Source organism: Nicotiana tabacum, chromosome 14 (assembly GCF_000715075.1).
Source record: "Nicotiana tabacum cultivar K326 chromosome 14, ASM71507v2, whole genome shotgun sequence".
NCBI classification, from domain to species: Eukaryota; Viridiplantae; Streptophyta; class Magnoliopsida; order Solanales; family Solanaceae; genus Nicotiana; species Nicotiana tabacum.
The window spans coordinates 108,640,182-108,657,008 of record NC_134093.1 but is presented as its reverse complement, the minus strand read 5'-3'; the positions used below and the strand labels follow the sequence as shown (position 1 = coordinate 108,657,008).

The 16,827-nt window shown below is 36.3% G+C and overlaps 2 protein-coding genes across 2 annotated transcripts; both read left to right on the top strand.

Annotated features, from left to right (window-relative positions):
• The first annotated feature begins 4,302 nt into the window (after positions 1-4,302).
• LOC107773609 (uncharacterized) lies at positions 4,303-5,112 on the top strand. Its single transcript, XM_016593010.1, has 2 exons — positions 4,303-4,641; positions 4,726-5,112. The coding sequence occupies exons 1-2, from the start codon at positions 4,303-4,305 to the stop codon at positions 5,110-5,112; spliced, it is 726 nt and encodes a 241-aa protein (XP_016448496.1).
• A 9,714-nt stretch (positions 5,113-14,826) lies between these two features.
• Positions 14,827-16,074, top strand: LOC107773567 (uncharacterized). Its single transcript, XM_016592968.2, has 2 exons — positions 14,827-14,987; positions 15,143-16,074. Exons 1-2 carry the CDS (start codon positions 14,919-14,921, stop codon positions 15,929-15,931), a joined length of 858 nt encoding a protein of 285 aa, XP_016448454.1. The 5' UTR covers positions 14,827-14,918; the 3' UTR covers positions 15,932-16,074.
• Positions 16,075-16,827: the final 753 nt, after the last annotated feature.

The window sequence follows — 16,827 nt, the reverse complement described above, 5'->3', positions numbered from 1 at the left end:
TTTGAATAATACATAAACAGAGCTTTTATAAATCTAAGGCTACCCTGAACAAGAGGCAGCTACAACAGGAATACAAGTACATCTTCAGATCCCGTAACAATCAAGCACAGCAACAACAGCAGCCAACATCTGCACGTAATGTGCAGAAGTGTAGTATCAGTACAACCGACCCCATGTACTGAGTAAATAACAAACCTAGCCGTAGATTGAAAGTAGTGACGAGCTTCCACCAAGGTCGGGTCCAAAATCAATAGTCCACAATAATCCATAACAATATAAAGCAAATAATACCAGAAGTAACTCAGGGATAAAATACTCAGCCAAATAATGATTTCAAAAAAATATAGTAGTTCTTTCTTTCAAATATATCAGTGAAAACCCAAATCATTTGCCGAAGTTGCCAATAATATGAATAGTTTGAAAACAATAAATTTCTCCAAAAATCTTTTCAATAATAAATAATATGTTTCATTTTCCTTCCGGATAACCCGTGTAAAACAAATGCATCACTATGCCCATCTTTCAAAACTGTGTGAGAAATCATGAATGATGTGATGTTGTACAGCATGAGGAAAAATACATCTCTATGCCTGTATGTCATGTGTGCATGCCAATGCGATACAATTCAGTGATAAAATCATAAACAGCCTCTCGGGCAGAACATCACTCATATACAGCCCCTCGGGCAAACCTCACAGTCACTCGTGCCACTCGGGCATACCTCACAATCACTCTTGCCACTCGGACATACCTCACAATCACTCATGCCTCCCAATTACTCGGCACTCGGCACTCGCACTCAGTAGGTACCTGCGCTCACTAGGGGTGTGTACTCGCACTCAGTAGGTACTCGCACTAGACTTCGGAGGGGCTCCTTTAGCCCAAGAACTATAATCTGTACGGACAACTCACGTGCTATAATAATAAAGTATGTTGCAGGCGGGGCAGCCCCGATCCACACTCATCCGCACAATCAGGCCCTCGGCCGATATCAAACATGTTGTGGCGTGCAGCCCGATCCCATAAATATCCTCACAAATCAGTCCCTCGGCCTCACTCGGTCATAAATCTCTCAAGCCACTCGAGCATTTCAGTAAAATATGGCATTCGGCCCAAAATATTTATATGCATCAAAATAGAGTCATAAAACTAAGTTATGATATGCAATGAAATGAATATGACTGAGTATGAATTTTCAATTTAAAACAAATAATTCACAGAAATATAACCTCTGTGGGTCCAATAATACTAGCACATAGCCTCAATCATGATTTTTTAATATATTTTTCAGCTTAATTATGTATTACAGTTGTTATTTGGCTTGCCGGGGTAACTGGTTTGGGTCCGGTGATGTTTTGAAATGATTTGGAGCACTTAGTTTCAAGGTTTTGAATTTAAGTTGAAAAGGTTGACCGGATGTTGACTTATGTGTAACGACCCCGGAGGAATTTTGCTAAGAAAATTAAGGTTTGGTGGTGCCGAGGTAGATCAATTAGTACAAAGATTATAGAAATTTCTCGCCGCGGCTCGGACCTTTTGGGTTGAACAATGCACTGATGTGTCAAGACTCTGCGGACCGCATAATGGTCGCAAAATGGATCAGGAGAGGGGCAAGATTTGAGAAAAAATTGCGGTGTACTATGCGACTGCAGACCTATTTTGCGGTGCATTATGCGACCGCAGAATAAGTATGCGGGCTGTATAATGACAACAGACCGGGTCGGTAACGCCCAGCTTTGGAGGCCAAATTATGCGGCGGATATGCGGACCGCAGTTATGCGATCGCATAACTAGGTCGGAGCTTCCATTCTTTCTAATTTTTGACCCGACCCAACTTCGATTTATAGCCCTTGAAGCTCATTTTTTAGCCAAAAATCTGATATTTTAGAGAGAGGTGAGAGCATTTTAGAGAGAGAAAGTGAAGACTTAGTCATTTATCCATCAATTCTTGTTCAAGGTTTGAAGATTTCACAAGGATCTTGCTAGGGCTTCAAAGAGGTAAGAATTTCTTTCCCTAATTCTTCAATTTCGCGTTTGGAGTAAAGATGGATGATTAATAGTATGATTCTTGGGTATAAAGTATCACGTATACATACCAATAAGGTTGTGGAAAGATTGTTAAGTCCAAATGGGTAAGGATTGGATTGAAAATGGTAGAAATCTTCATAGACTTTAATTGAAGACTTGAGGGTCAAGTTGGTGTCGGATTTTGGTGAAATTTGTATGATTGGACTCGTGGTTAGATAAGCGTTCATATTCTCTAACTTTTGTCGGGTTCCGATACGTGGGCCCCACGAGCGAATTTTTAATTAATTTTGGATTTTATTGAAAAAATTAGTATCTCCTTATGGAATTAATTATAATAATTGGTATTGACTGAATCGAATTATTTGTGACTAGATTCGAGGCATTCAGAGGCCGATTTGCGAGGCAAAGGCATAGCAGAGTAAAGAATTTTACGCTCTGAGGTAAGTAACAGTTTTAAATCTGGTCTTGAGGGTATGAGACCCTGAATTTTGGTATCATGTGATTATTTTGGAGGTGACGCATATGCTAGGTGATGGGCGTGTGGGCGTGCACCGAAGGAATTGTGACTTGGTCCGTCCTGGGAAACTGTAAAGTTGAATAATTTGTTGTTAGCTATATGCTCTCTATGTGTTGATAAAACTTGACTGTAAATCATGTTAAAAATCATGCTTAGGCTATGTGATAGTATTGTTGAGACCCACAGAAGTCGCGTACTTGTTGAATTGCCTGCTAAATGTTATATGTACTCAGTCTCAGTTATTACTTGCATATTTTATCTCAGTCTCTGTTATTATTATTGATACATCATATCATTATTGTTTGGGCTGATTTCATGATTATTGAGAGCCCGAGAGACTAGAGAGATTTATGACTGAGTGAGGCCGAGGGTCTGATTGTAAAATATTGATACTATAGCACGTGAGTTGTCCGTGCAGCATGTGAGTTGGCCGTGCGGATTCTTATATTATACTATAGCACGTGAGTGGGCCGTGCAGCACGTGAGTTGGCCGTGCGAATCCAGATATTTATATTATGGCACGTGAGTTGTCCGTACAGCATGTGAGTTGTCCGTGCAGATTATAGCGCTTGGGCTGTAGGAGCCCCTCTGGAGTCTGTACACCCCCAGTGAGCGCGGGTACCCATTGAAAGTGAGTGTTGAGAGCTGGGAGCCCAGGGAGTGATAAGGGCTGGGAGCCCAGTGAGTGATTGTTGTCCTAAGAGGTTGTACTTGATTTCCATTTGTTGTTGCACTTAGTTGCTATCTGTCATTATTGTGAAATCTCTAAAAGATTGTTGATATACAGATTACATGAACAGGAACTGTATAAAAAAATTAATTTGACATTAAACTGCCAGATTTGATAGCATGTCTATTATTTGCTGGAATTACTGGAAATGAACCATAACTGTGTAGCTTGTTACTATCTTCAATTCCTTATTTATTATTATTACTTGCTGAGTTGGTTGTACTCATACTACATCCTACACTTCGTGTGCAGATCCAGGTGTTCCCGGATATAGAGGGTATTGATCCTTTCGCGCGGTTGATTTTCAGGAGATTATGAGGTAGCTGTCGTGTTTCGCAGACCTTGTCTCTCCTTTTCTATCTCCTTGTTTACTATATTTGGTCTCAGACTATTATAGACCGTATTTTCCAGACTTGTACTCATATTAGATGCTCATGTACTCAGTGACACCAGATTTTGGGAGTGTTGTATCGGAAATTACTACATCTTTGGTATTGTATTAAACGTTATATTTTTAAATTTAAAGGAAATCGTGGGTTATTGATTTTGTCGGTTTGTCTAGTACTGAGATAGGCGCCATCACGATAGGTTAGAATTTCGGGTCGTGACAGTTAGCAGTCCAAATAAGAATAAATAACTAGGCAGTCAATAGCCCAATTCAAATAGAAAACTGGGCCCATTACTGCAGCCCAAAATCCGGTCCACTTCATGTAGCATTTTGGATATAGCTGCAAGGCACTCAAACCTTCCAGAACTATCTTATCCAAATACAAACTATAAAGAGTTATGGGCAAATACATGTGCTTATGGGCAAATATATAGGAATTAAGTACTTCTAATTAAATATAGTTGTAGCTGTCCTCTATTGTCTTTCAAATACTTGTATAAATATACACATTGTACAGAAGATAAAGATCATAATAAAAAGTAATTTTTTTGTTATTCTACATGATATCAGAGCAGTAGCTATCTGAAATTTTTTAGCCTACATTTTTTTAGTTATCTGCCTTCTCTTTCTCTGTTTCAAATGGCAACAAATTCCATAGATAACTCCTCCAATGTTTTTGCCGGTAGCACAGCCACTCAACCAGCTGTTGTAATTATCGACTCCTCTCACCCCTATTATCTTCATTCATCTGACTCACCAGGTATGGTTCTTGTCAACTCACTCTTTGATGGAAATGAATATGGAGGATGGCGTAGAGCCATTGTTATTGCACTCTCTACTAAGAACAAGCTTGGTTTTATCGATAGAACCTATTCTGAACTTGATTCTTCTTCCACTGACTTCAAACAGTGGAATCATTACAATGATATGGTTATATCATGGCTCTTGAACTCCCTGTCTAAGGACATAGCTGAAAGTGTCCTTTATTCTAAAACTGCAAATGAAATTTGGAAAGAGCTTGAGGTTAGATTTGGATAATGCAATGGTGCTCAACTTTACCAGTTACAAAAGGAGTTGAGTGATCTAGTGCAAGGGACCTCTGATGTGGCAGGATACTATACAAAGGTAAAAAAGATTTGGGATGAGTTAGATACCTTGAATACTTGTATACACTGCACCTGTGAATGTAACTGTGGAGGAAAGTCCAGAACCTTGAAATCCCTTCAAGATGGTAGGCTCATTCAATTTCTCATGGGGCTTAATGATGCCTACTCAGCTGTGAGGAGCAACATTCTGATGATTACCCCTCTTCCGAGTGTCAATCAAGCTTATTCTCTTCTCATTCAAGATGAGAAGCAAAGAAAAATTCATGTTGCACAACACCCAGTCGAGATTGCTTTCCTGGTACAAAATCAGCAGCCCATTTTTCAGAAATATGCTAATGCATAAGGAAATTTCAAAGCAACATTTGAAGGAAAGAAGCGTAACTTAATGTGCAACTACTGCAAGAAACCTGGACATTCCATTGACAAATGCTACAGAATCATTGGGTTTCCCTCCACTTTCAAGTTCACCAAATCCAAGAGGTATCAAGGAGCTCTTCACATCAATGTAGAAATAATGAATGAAGATAACACAACTCAGTCAATCAACATAATGGAAGAAAACGCAGCAGGAAAGGTCATCACTCAAGAGCAGCTAAGTCAGCTCTACCAGCTTCTTCAGCAGGTGAAGGTTGGCCAACAGGGTGAGCAGATTTCTGATTCACATGCTAGTGCCAACTGTGCTGGTAAAACAATCACTACTCCTAACCTATATTGTCTTTCTTGTTTCCTTTACATGGATTCTACCTCCTGGATAATAGATTTAGGGGCTTCAGAATATATGACTTTTGAGTATTCCATTTTATTCAATGTGAAACCTCTAACCAAATCTTTGTATGTTAATCTCCCAAATTCCTATAAAGTTAAGGTCAGTCAAGTTGGTAGTGTGCATGTTCTGCCAGATTTATTCCTACATAATGTGTTATAAGTTTCAGATTTCAGATTTAACCTAATTTTAGTTCACAAACTCACTCAACAACTCACCTGTACCTTGTTTTTTTCATCTTTTGGTACATTCTTGCAGGGCCCTTCACTGAAGAGGCCAGTGGTAATTGGTAAAATGAAGGAAGGCCTATATCTACTTAAATCTAGCTTCTCTTAGTTCTGGACCAGTTTATGGAAGTCCATCAGTTTTGCAGTCTTATCTGACTTGTAATAAACTTAGGAAAGACTTTGTCTCTCATTTAGTTTCTTATTCTGCTAAAGTCCATTCTAATGTAAGCCTATGGCACAAAAGGTTGGGACATATGCCTCTCTCTAGTATGCAAAATATATCCAGTTTTCAGTTTCCTTCTCTCGCCAAATTTAATTATCATTGTGATATATGTTCTCAAGCTAGGCAGGCAAAATTACCTTTTCATTCAAGCAATATCAGCACAAGTTCAATCTTTCAACTCATTCATGTTGATACCTGGGGACCCTACAAGGTACCAACTCATGATAGTTATAGGTATTTCTTAATGATAGTAGATGATTATAGTATAGAAACTTGGACTTACCTTTTAAGAACAAAAAGCAATGCTTTTTTAGTCTTACAATCTTTTATAACAATGGTCGGAAGGCAGTTTGCAACAAAAGTCAAAATCATTCGTTCAGATAATGCTTTGGAATTAGGATCAGGATCCATTCTTTCAAAATTCTTCTCCTCTAATGGAATCCTTCATCAAACTTCTTGTATTGCTACCCTGCAACAAAATGGAGTGGTTGAACGCAAACACAAACATCTTCTAGAGACATGTAGGGCTCTACTATTTCAGTCTAAACTCCATACTATGTATTGGGGTGATTGTTTGTTAACTACTACCTTTTTAATCAATAGATTTCCTTCCAAAGTGATTAATTTCAAAACACCTTATGAAATTCTTTTTGGAAAAGTTCCATCTTATGATTTTTTTCAAATGCTTTGGTTGCCTATGTTATGCCTCTACCCTACCTCATCATAGATCAAAGCTTAAATATAGATCAGTCAAAAGTGTGTTTATAGGATATCCTTTTGGCAAGAAAGGATACAAATTGTTGAATCTTCAATCTATAACCATTTTCATTTCTAGAGATGTAATTTTTCATGAGGATATATTCCCTTTTTCCTCTCCTACACCTGAACTACCCATTTTCCCTAAAGAGGTTTCTACTATATCAGACCAAACTCACTCTTTCCCTCAGACTGATTACCCCTCTTCCTCAGAATCCAGTCCTAGCCCTACTCTCCCTTCTATAATAATATCACTTAGAATAGTTCCACATTCATCCCCTATCTTCCGAACCACTTCTTCTCCATCTCTTATTCCCCTTAAAACTGGATTAAGGAGATCTGCTAGGGAACACAATCCACCTTCTTATCTGGCAGATTATGTGTGCAATGCTGTGTACTTGACTAATCAAACAAATTTTTGTTTTGCAGCACCAGTCTCACCTGCTACCCTGCTTTTCATAGTCCTTTTCCCTAAAAATCAATCACATTTAACCTCTATTTCTCACATCATTGAACCTACAAGTTTCTCCCAGGCAGTTTTACATCCAGTTTGGCAGGATGCAATAGCTAAAGAATTCCAAGCCTTGGAGGCCAACCAAACCTGGAAAATGGTTGAATTACCAAAAGGTAAGAAATCTTTACCATGTAAATGGGTTTATAAGATTAAATATAGATCTGATGGCAGTATTGAAAGGTTCAAGGCTCGACTAGTTGTACGCGGAGATATACAAAGGGAAGAAATCGACTACAATGAGACTTTCAGTCCCGTGGTCAAAATGACCACTGTTAGATGTATTTTAGCAGTTGCAGTCAAAATGAATTGGAAACTTTTTCAATTAGACGTCAATAACGCTTTTCTTCGTGGTGATTTACAGGAAGAGGTATACATGAGATTTCCACCAGGAATGACTTCACCCTCTGTTAATCATGTTTGCAGATTAAAAAAGTCCTTATATGGACTTAAACAGGCTTCGCGCTAGTGGTATGCAAGACTTACTGGTGCCCTCAATTTCAAAGGCTATTCCCACTCTCTTAACGACTATTCCTTATTTTTCAAAAAGACAGCTTCCGGCATTTCTATTATTACTGTTTATGTAGATAACATACTTCTAATGGGTAATGATATTACAGAACTTTCTAATCTAAAGGAATTTCTCAATTCAGAATTCAAAGTCAAAGATCTTGGAGAGGCAAGCTATTTTCTTGGAATGGAAATACTACGAGAAAAATAGGGACTAATTATCAGTCAGAGAAAGTTTACCTTAGACCTCCTTTCTGAGTTTGGTGTCCTTCATTCACGTCCAGCTTCATCTCCACTAGATCCTAGTTGCAAGCTTCGTGTCGATGTTGGTAAGCCTCTTCACGATCCAACCATCTACAGGCGACTAGTGGTGGGCAAGCTCAATTTTTTAACCCATACTCGCCCTGACCTATCTTTTGCCGTTCAGCATTTAAGCTAATATATGCAAAATCCGCGTCAACCTCATTTTGATGCCGGTCTACACTGTCTCCGATATCAGCTCTCTTCGCCGGGGCTTGGCCTCTTTATGAATCCAGACCCCTCTTTACAATTGCTCGTTTTTTGTGACTTTGATTGGGTATCCTGTCCGGAGACACGTCGCTTAGTGAGTGGATTTTACATCAACCTCGGAGGATCCTCTGTTTCATGGAAATCAAAAAAACAATCTTCCATCTCCCTTTCTTCTGCAGAAGCCGAGTACCGATCTATGAAGAAGGTTGTTGCAGAACTCACATGGCTTGTATGCCTTCTAACAAATCTCTCAGTCCCCCCCCCCCTCCCCCCCCCAGTTTCTTTTCATTCCGATAGCCAGGCAGCTCTTCACATAGCAAAGAACTCGGTCTTCCACGAACGGACGAAGCATGTGGACATTGATTGTCACTTCGTCCGTCAACAGTTCCTCGCCGGTTTAATCTCTTTATCTTTTGGTTCCTTCAATATCTCAACTCGCAGATGTATTTACAAAATCTCTTTCTGGACCTCTGCACCGCTCAATCATCTCCAAGTTGGGTGTGCTTTCTCACCCCTCCAACTTGAGTGGGGGTGTTGGACCGAAAACCCTTGGGCAAGAAAGAGACAATACATAATTGAAGACGAAGAAAAGAGAAAGCCAAGCAAAGTCTCAAATGACCTAGAATGCATGTGTCTATCGGGTATATTACTCATTTGGGCCAAAGTTAGCAGCCCAAATAAGAATAAATAATTGGGCAGTCAAGAGCCCAATTCAAATAGAGAACTGGCCTATTACCGCAGCCCAAAATCCGGTCCACTTCATGTAGCATTTTGGATACAGCTGCAAGGCACTCAAACCTTCCAGAACTATCTTATCCAAATGCAAACTACAAAGAGTTATGAGCAAATACATATGCTTATGGGCAAATATATAGGAATTAAGCACTTCTAATTAAATATAGTTATAGATGTCCTCTATTGTCTTTCAAATACTTATATAAATATACACATTGTACAGAAGATAAAGATCATAATAAAAAGTAATTTTCTTGTAATTCTACAATATTCGTTTGTTATGTGACCCGACATTGATTTGTGATCAGTCATTGTTTACATAATTGTCCAAATAATACTCCTTTGTTTGGAGGGATTAAGAAAAGTAATTTCAGTATAACTACTTTTGTATTGTTTGTCTTTTGTTTGGTTGTCTTTTTAATTTTCCATATAACTAATACAATTTATACATGAATAACTTATATCTCAACTTAAGTATTATTTTAATAATCGTTGTATTATAAATAACTGGTTTATAAACCAAACAATGGATAATGAAAATCAGATCCAAATATGGTGAAGAGAAGAGAGTGAGCTGCAAAGTAGAATCTCATGTTCTAATAAAAGTTGTGGTGGATTGGTAAATATTCAATTATTATTAATTGAGATCTTAAATTCGAATCGTGAACATAAAATCGTCTTTGTTAAGAAATTATTTACTTCTAATATAATATTTTTCGACAAAAAATCAAATTTAATCGAGCATCAATACCGATGTTAAATACGGAATGAAAATCAAAAAACAAAAAAGAAGTAGAATCTCGTGGGATGTGTGGAGAATAAGAAAATCCCTTGGGAAACTACAAAATCCATTTGTTCCCCTTAACAATTTGCCTAGTTGTTTTTTCTTTCTTTTTGCCCTAGCAGCTTTGCTGCCACCACATGGGCCTGCATACTATTACTAATGATCTTTTTTTGCTAAGCTTATTTGTTGTTATCTAATTGGCTAATTAACTGATTCAGATTAAGCAAGTAATATTAGCTAATTAAATCGTCACTTTTCTTGATCCATCATCCTGTATGATGCTCGACGACGGTAAAAGTAAAGCACATCTACTTATTCCTGCCTAATTAACAACTTGTTTGGATTGTTGTTACGTATCATTTCATAATGTATCGTATTATTTTGTACTGTATTGTTTGATGAATATAACGTTTGGATAGATTGTATCGTTTATCGTTGTTTCATGATGTCACACACCAACAATACGAAGAATAAACTTACAATATTATTAAGAAAAAATAGGATACATAGTAAAATTAATATATAAAAGGTAGGATAAATGATAAAATATGATTACTTAATAATAAAGAAGGTCAAGATGAGAGAAAAAAGCAAGAAAACGATGTCACCACACCAAATTCGTCGTTCCATAAAGTGACACTTTTCGTCGTTACGAAACGATGAATTTAACGATACAATACAATAAAATTTAGTAAACAATCAAAACAAATATTATATTTACAGTAATAATACGATATAATAGGTAACAACCATCCAAACAAGATATAAACTATCTTGTATAAGTACATAGGTCACACTTATTGTCACGATCCAAAATCCCACCACACGTAGTGATGGCGCCTATCTCGATACTAGGCAAGCCAACAACCTCAATAAACTACAATTTCTTTTAAATACAGAAAATATCATAATTAAGTTTAATAGAAATTCCCACAAATACTAGGTAAAATATATTCCCAAAACCTGATATTACTGAGTACATGAGCATCTATATATTACAAGTCTAGAAAAAATGCGGTCTATAATAGTCTAAGACCAAATACAGTGAACAAGAAGATAAGAAAGAAGAGACAAAGTCTGCGAAACATGGCAGCTACCTCAAAGTCTCCGAAATATTAACTGTGCGGAAGAATCAACACCCACTGTATCCGAGATCACCTGGATCTGCACACGAAATGCACGGTGCAGTATGAGTACAACCAACTCAGTAAGTAACAATAATAAATAAAGAACTGAAAGTAGTGACGAGCATCTCAGCTAAGTCCAAATACAATACTTTCTTATATAAAAGAGTAGGCATGCTCGCAAGTTCAACATTTAAGATTTCGCTGAAATTTCATATCAAGTTTGACTGAAATTGAAAATAATATTTTTCCAAAATCTTCAAATAGTGATATATGACAGGTGAAATGCAACAAATAATGAAATCAATGCATCCTCTTAGAGTAACATTCACTCAGTCCTCCCATTCACTCCAACCTCACAGTCACACTTTCCTCACAGTCACTCATCATTCGGCACTCGCACTTAGTAGGTACCTGCACTCACTGGGGGTGTGTACAGACTCCGAATGGGCTCCTTCAGCCCAAGCGCTATATCAAGCAAATCATGGCATAAATCAATAAACAGTCCGATCCATAAATATTCTCACAATTAGGCCCTCGGCCTCACTCAGTCATCAACCTCTCCAGTCTCTCGGGCTCTCAAAAATCATGATAAAACAACCCAAAAATAGTGATATGGTGCATCAATAAAAAATAAGAGATACTGAGGTATGATATAAAATGAATAAACACGACTAAGTAAAAAATTACAATTTGAACATATTATTCAACCACAAAAATGACCCCAGTGGGTACCAATATTAACAACATATGTCTAAATATGATTTTTAATACGAGTCTTAGCTCAATTTTCCCTATCACGTAGAGAATGTATGGATATCAACAAATAATTCAACTATACAATTCAATGGAATTTGACCAAGTTACAATTCCTATGGTGCATGCCCACACGCCCGTCACCTAGCATGTGCGTCACCTCAAAACCACTCACATGGGTTTTATACCCTCATGACCAAATTTAAAACGGTTACTTACAGTGAAATTCTTATTCTGCAATGTCCTTTCCTCGTGAATTGGCCTCCAAATATCTTGAATCTAGCCATAAATAATTCGATTCAGTCAATAAAATTTATTGGAATTAATTCCATAAGAAAATGCAAGTTTTTCATAAAAATCTGAAATTTAGCTCAAAAATTGCCTATGGGGCCCACATCTCAGAACTCGACAAAAGTTACAAAATATGAACGCCCATTCAACCACGAGTCTAACCATACAAAAATTACTAAATTTCGATAACAATTCGGCTCTCAAATCCTCAAATTTATCCAAGTGGATTTTCAAACTTTTCCAACTTAATTCACCAATTAAATGATAAAAACAACCATGGATTCGGGTAATTTAACCAATATTGAGTTAAGAACACTTACCCCATTATTTTCTCTGAAAACCTCCAAAAAATTGCCTCAATCCGAACTCCAAATCGTTAAAAAATTTCAGAACTTAAACTTTCTGTCCATACCTCTCTTCTTCGCGAACGCGACAGGTCCCTCGCGTTCGCGAAGCACGAAATCAGGCTGCCCAACATTACTCTTCGCGAACGCGAGACACTGCTCGTGAACGCGAGCTCCCTTTCGCGAACGCGAAGGCAAAATTTTCCCTTCGCGAACGCGATACCCAATCGTGAATGCGATGAACAAGCTAGCTCCTCTTCGTGAACGCGAATGGAAAATCTTGCCTGCCTCAAATTCCCCTTCGCGAACGCGAAGAAGGAAACCAGAAAAACACACCAGCAATCTTGAGCCAACATGCCAAGTCCAAAAATGATCTGTTAACCTCCTGAAACTCACCCGAGGCCCCCGGGACCTCAACCAAACATATCGTGAAGTCCCATAATATCATACGAAATTAGTCGAACCCTCAAATCACCTCAAACAACGCTAAAACTACGAATCACACCCTAATTCAAGCCTAATTAACTTTGAAATTTTAAGTTTTCACAAACGACGCCGGAAACTATCAAATCAAGTCCGATTGATCTCAAATTTTGCACACAAGTCATAAATGACATAACATAGGTATTTCAATTTTCATAATCGGATTTCGACCCCCGATATCAAAAGGTCAAACCCCGGTCAAACTTTCCAAAAATTCAACTTTCGTCATTTCAAGCCTAATTCTACTACGGACCTCCAAATAATTTTTCGGACACGCTCCTAAGTCCAAAATCACCATACAGAACTATTGAAATTATCAAAATTCGAATCCGAGGTCGTTTACACATAAGTCCACATCCGGTCAATTTTTCTAACTTAAATTTTTAATTATGAGACTAAGTGTCTCATTTCACTTCGAATTCCTTCCGAACCCGAACCAACTAACTCGGTAAGTCATAAAACAACTATAAAGCATAAATTGAATAGTAAATAAAGGAACAGAATTATAATACTCAAAACGATCGTTACATTTATCTTACTACATTACATTTCGTTACTTTATTGCACTTTAACTATAGTTACATTTAGGCTTTACTTTATAGTAATAGGAGTAGTGATTTTGTGATAAAGAAATATTCTGTGCGTTCAATTTTACTGATATACTCAAAAATAGATTTTCATTTTTACTTGTTACTTTACGCATATCAAGAGAAGACAAATTTTTTTCCCTGTTATACACATAGTATTTATTACTCATTTCAAATTATTTTTTTAAAATCTAATAAAATATACATCAATTAATATGAGTATCATGATAAATTATACACTTTATTTATTATTTATTAAGGGGAGTAAAAAATTAAAATGTGTCGAGCAAAAGTGAATTGTGGGAGTAGTAAGTGGGATTTGATGTATTTATGTTTTGTACCTCGGATATGGAGCTCTAGGGATTCCCTCTATATTGTCTGTCTGATTGTGTGTAACCATCTAAATATAAACAACAAAAAAGGAATGTAGAGTTAGACTTACGTGTACTGATGTTGGGTTCTGCTTTAAACTATAAAAAAAATATCTCTCTTTTTTTCTTGGACGTCTCGAGATTCATTTGTCATGTGCTGCTTTATTCCTCTGTCAGCTTCTAATTAGACTAAAAGAATATTGTCTCCCATACTTTAAATCTTTAATCACTTCCCAAACATTATCTAAAAGATTTACTATGTTGTATCTATTGTTATATTGTTTTTACACTATCAACATAATTTAACTAATTATTATAATAGGCTGTTTTTACACGATCAATATAATAGGCTGTTTATTATTTTTAGCAGGTTATTAATTAACATAATTTAGAGTTTTGCTTATACTTACATCGTAAACGATTTGATCGTCTAAATATTCTTATACACACTGACAGTTGTGTAAACAATAAGTTTAAGATATTTGTATTAGTGATGTAAAAAACATTTTTTTAACACATTCAAATCACTTTTACGATAATTACATGTATATTTTTATGACAAACAACAATTGATACTCCTATATTCTTTTTCATCGAAAACATTGATTCGTTAATGGATTAAGGACGAGATATGTCCAAAGGAGCGTACAACCTCATTTACAACCCAACTAGAGAATACATACTTTTCCAAGAAACATCATGTACTAAAGAAAATAAAAATTGCGATTATGAGCAATATAATTAAACATCGTAGGTATATATACAAAAGAAATATGCTCAAGGTATAAAGACATATTCCACATTTTTCTTCAACATATCTACTATCCCTTTCGATTGATACTCCTATATAACTTGATAAAAATAATACTCCACTAATTATTTACTTTCATATACGCTTAAATTATATTTGATAGTATAAAAGAAATTCGGTATATACCACTTAAATGCTTTAAAAATCGACTTACGTACGCTTCTTCTAGACCGAACCCTTCACGTGAAATTAGGAAATAAATAATAATAATAATAATAATAATAATAATAATAAATCAAATTCTCTTGCTTTATATCTTTTTCTCTCTCTTAAGTTTTTCTTCAACCCGTCAACCGGCCTTTTGTCTGCTTACTCTTTGTTTCAAAGGATTCCTTTCTTTGAGAGAGAAGAAGAAGAAGAAAAATGTTAGTAGGAGACTGTGAAAAGATGGTACAAATCTCTTCCACTACTAATGAAATATGGCCACAGCAGGTTCTTTTCTTTTATCTCTTTTGACCCCATTTTTGTTTCTTAGCTTTTGGAAGAGAATATTCATTAGTTTTTCTACTATTTTTTTTACCCTAAATCCATCACTCGATACCTTTCTTTCTTTCTCTTTTATTGTTTGTTTCCTCTCTTTTTTGCAGAATAATGAGAGTAGGGACATAGAGAAATCAATTAGCCAAGATCAACAACAGCAACAATCCCTAAAGTGTCCTCGTTGTAATTCATCAAATACCAAATTTTGTTACTACAATAATTATAGTTTGTCTCAGCCAAGACACTTTTGCAAAAGTTGTAAAAGGTATTGGACTAGAGGTGGTACCATAAGAAATGTCCCAGTTGGAGGTGGCTGTAGAAAAAACAAGAAAATCAAGAAACCAAATATTACTACTACAAATCCTAGCCATAATTTTCATCAACCTCAAATAATTGATCTGCCTCCTATAATCCCAAATCATAGTAATCCTAATTTGTTTTATGGATTTCCAACTAACCCTTCTGATCTTAATACTCAATTTCCAAGATTGCTCAATTCTAGGGTTTCTAACACTGAAAATCTTGGACTAGGGTTTTCTTCTGGTCAGATCCAAGATGCTATGACTACTACTAACTCTAATTCACATCTTTCAAGTTACCCCATCTTAAATTCTACTTTGTCCTCCCTTATAGCTTCTAATCTTCAACAACAACACTTCATTTCAAACAATAACAAGTTCCAGGATTTGTGTCCTTATAGTTGTGAAGGTGGAAATTGGATAATGTTGAAAGGAGTGAAAATGGAAGGTGAGAACCAAAACAGGTTGGATTGGAACATTTCTAACCATCAGATCAATCAGATTGAACAGATTAATTCTGTTGATCCTTCTCTTTCTTGGGCTGGTACTTATGTTGATCCTTCAAATATAGAGTCTTCAGTCCGTTCTCTGATCTAGGTCAAATTAAAGCATTTGGCTTTTCCTTTTTCTCCTACATTTTCTCCTTCCTTTTTATTAATTAGGGTCTCTTATACTACTGTGTGACCATCTCGTTGAACAGCTTACAATACGTTTTTTATTTACTTAATTTATGTTCAACATGTCTCTTTACATGAGTGTGTTCGATTTTTTTAATGGATTAAATATGTGAATGTTTTTTCTATAATGGGTGCGCGGTTATACTATGGTATCCAAGTAGACATAAGTTGCTTGTTCGAGAGGGTCCTAGGCTTGAGTCTCGCTACTGAAGCCTGTTATCAAAAAGAAGTTTCATGTGTTTTGATGGTGGAAAAGAATCTGATTTGTATATAAAGAAAGACGTGTTGAAGACATGATTAAGTTAATAATAATATATTTTTTCTTAATCCTTAAACTTTTAGATTAGATGGTCGTGATCTTTCCTAAGTAACTGCTTTTGTTTGGTTTGCTGAGTCTGGAGTTTCGTTGGGTTCTCAGATTTAGAACAATGAAGTTTACATTAACGCGGCTTTGAAGGAGACGAACTTTGGATCATTTTCTTCTCGTCATCTCAAGTTTTTCCTAAGAAGAGAACAAGTTATACATACATAGTTTCTTTGAAGGAGAACTCTGGTACATTTTGCAATACCAGTGAGTTTTTACGATCTTATTTTGCATGTCCATAGATGAAGACATTGAAGCTTATGATGTTTCTTTTAGGATGTGTATTAGATTTTGGGATGTGTGTTACAATGTTGGAATCCTCATGCAAGTGAAATTACTTGTTCTTTTAAATACTTTCTTTTTTCATTTTTGAGAAGTTCCTCATCTTTATAGTATCTTTTAAATACTTTCTTTTTTCATTTTTGAGAAGTTCCTCATCTTTATAGTACAGG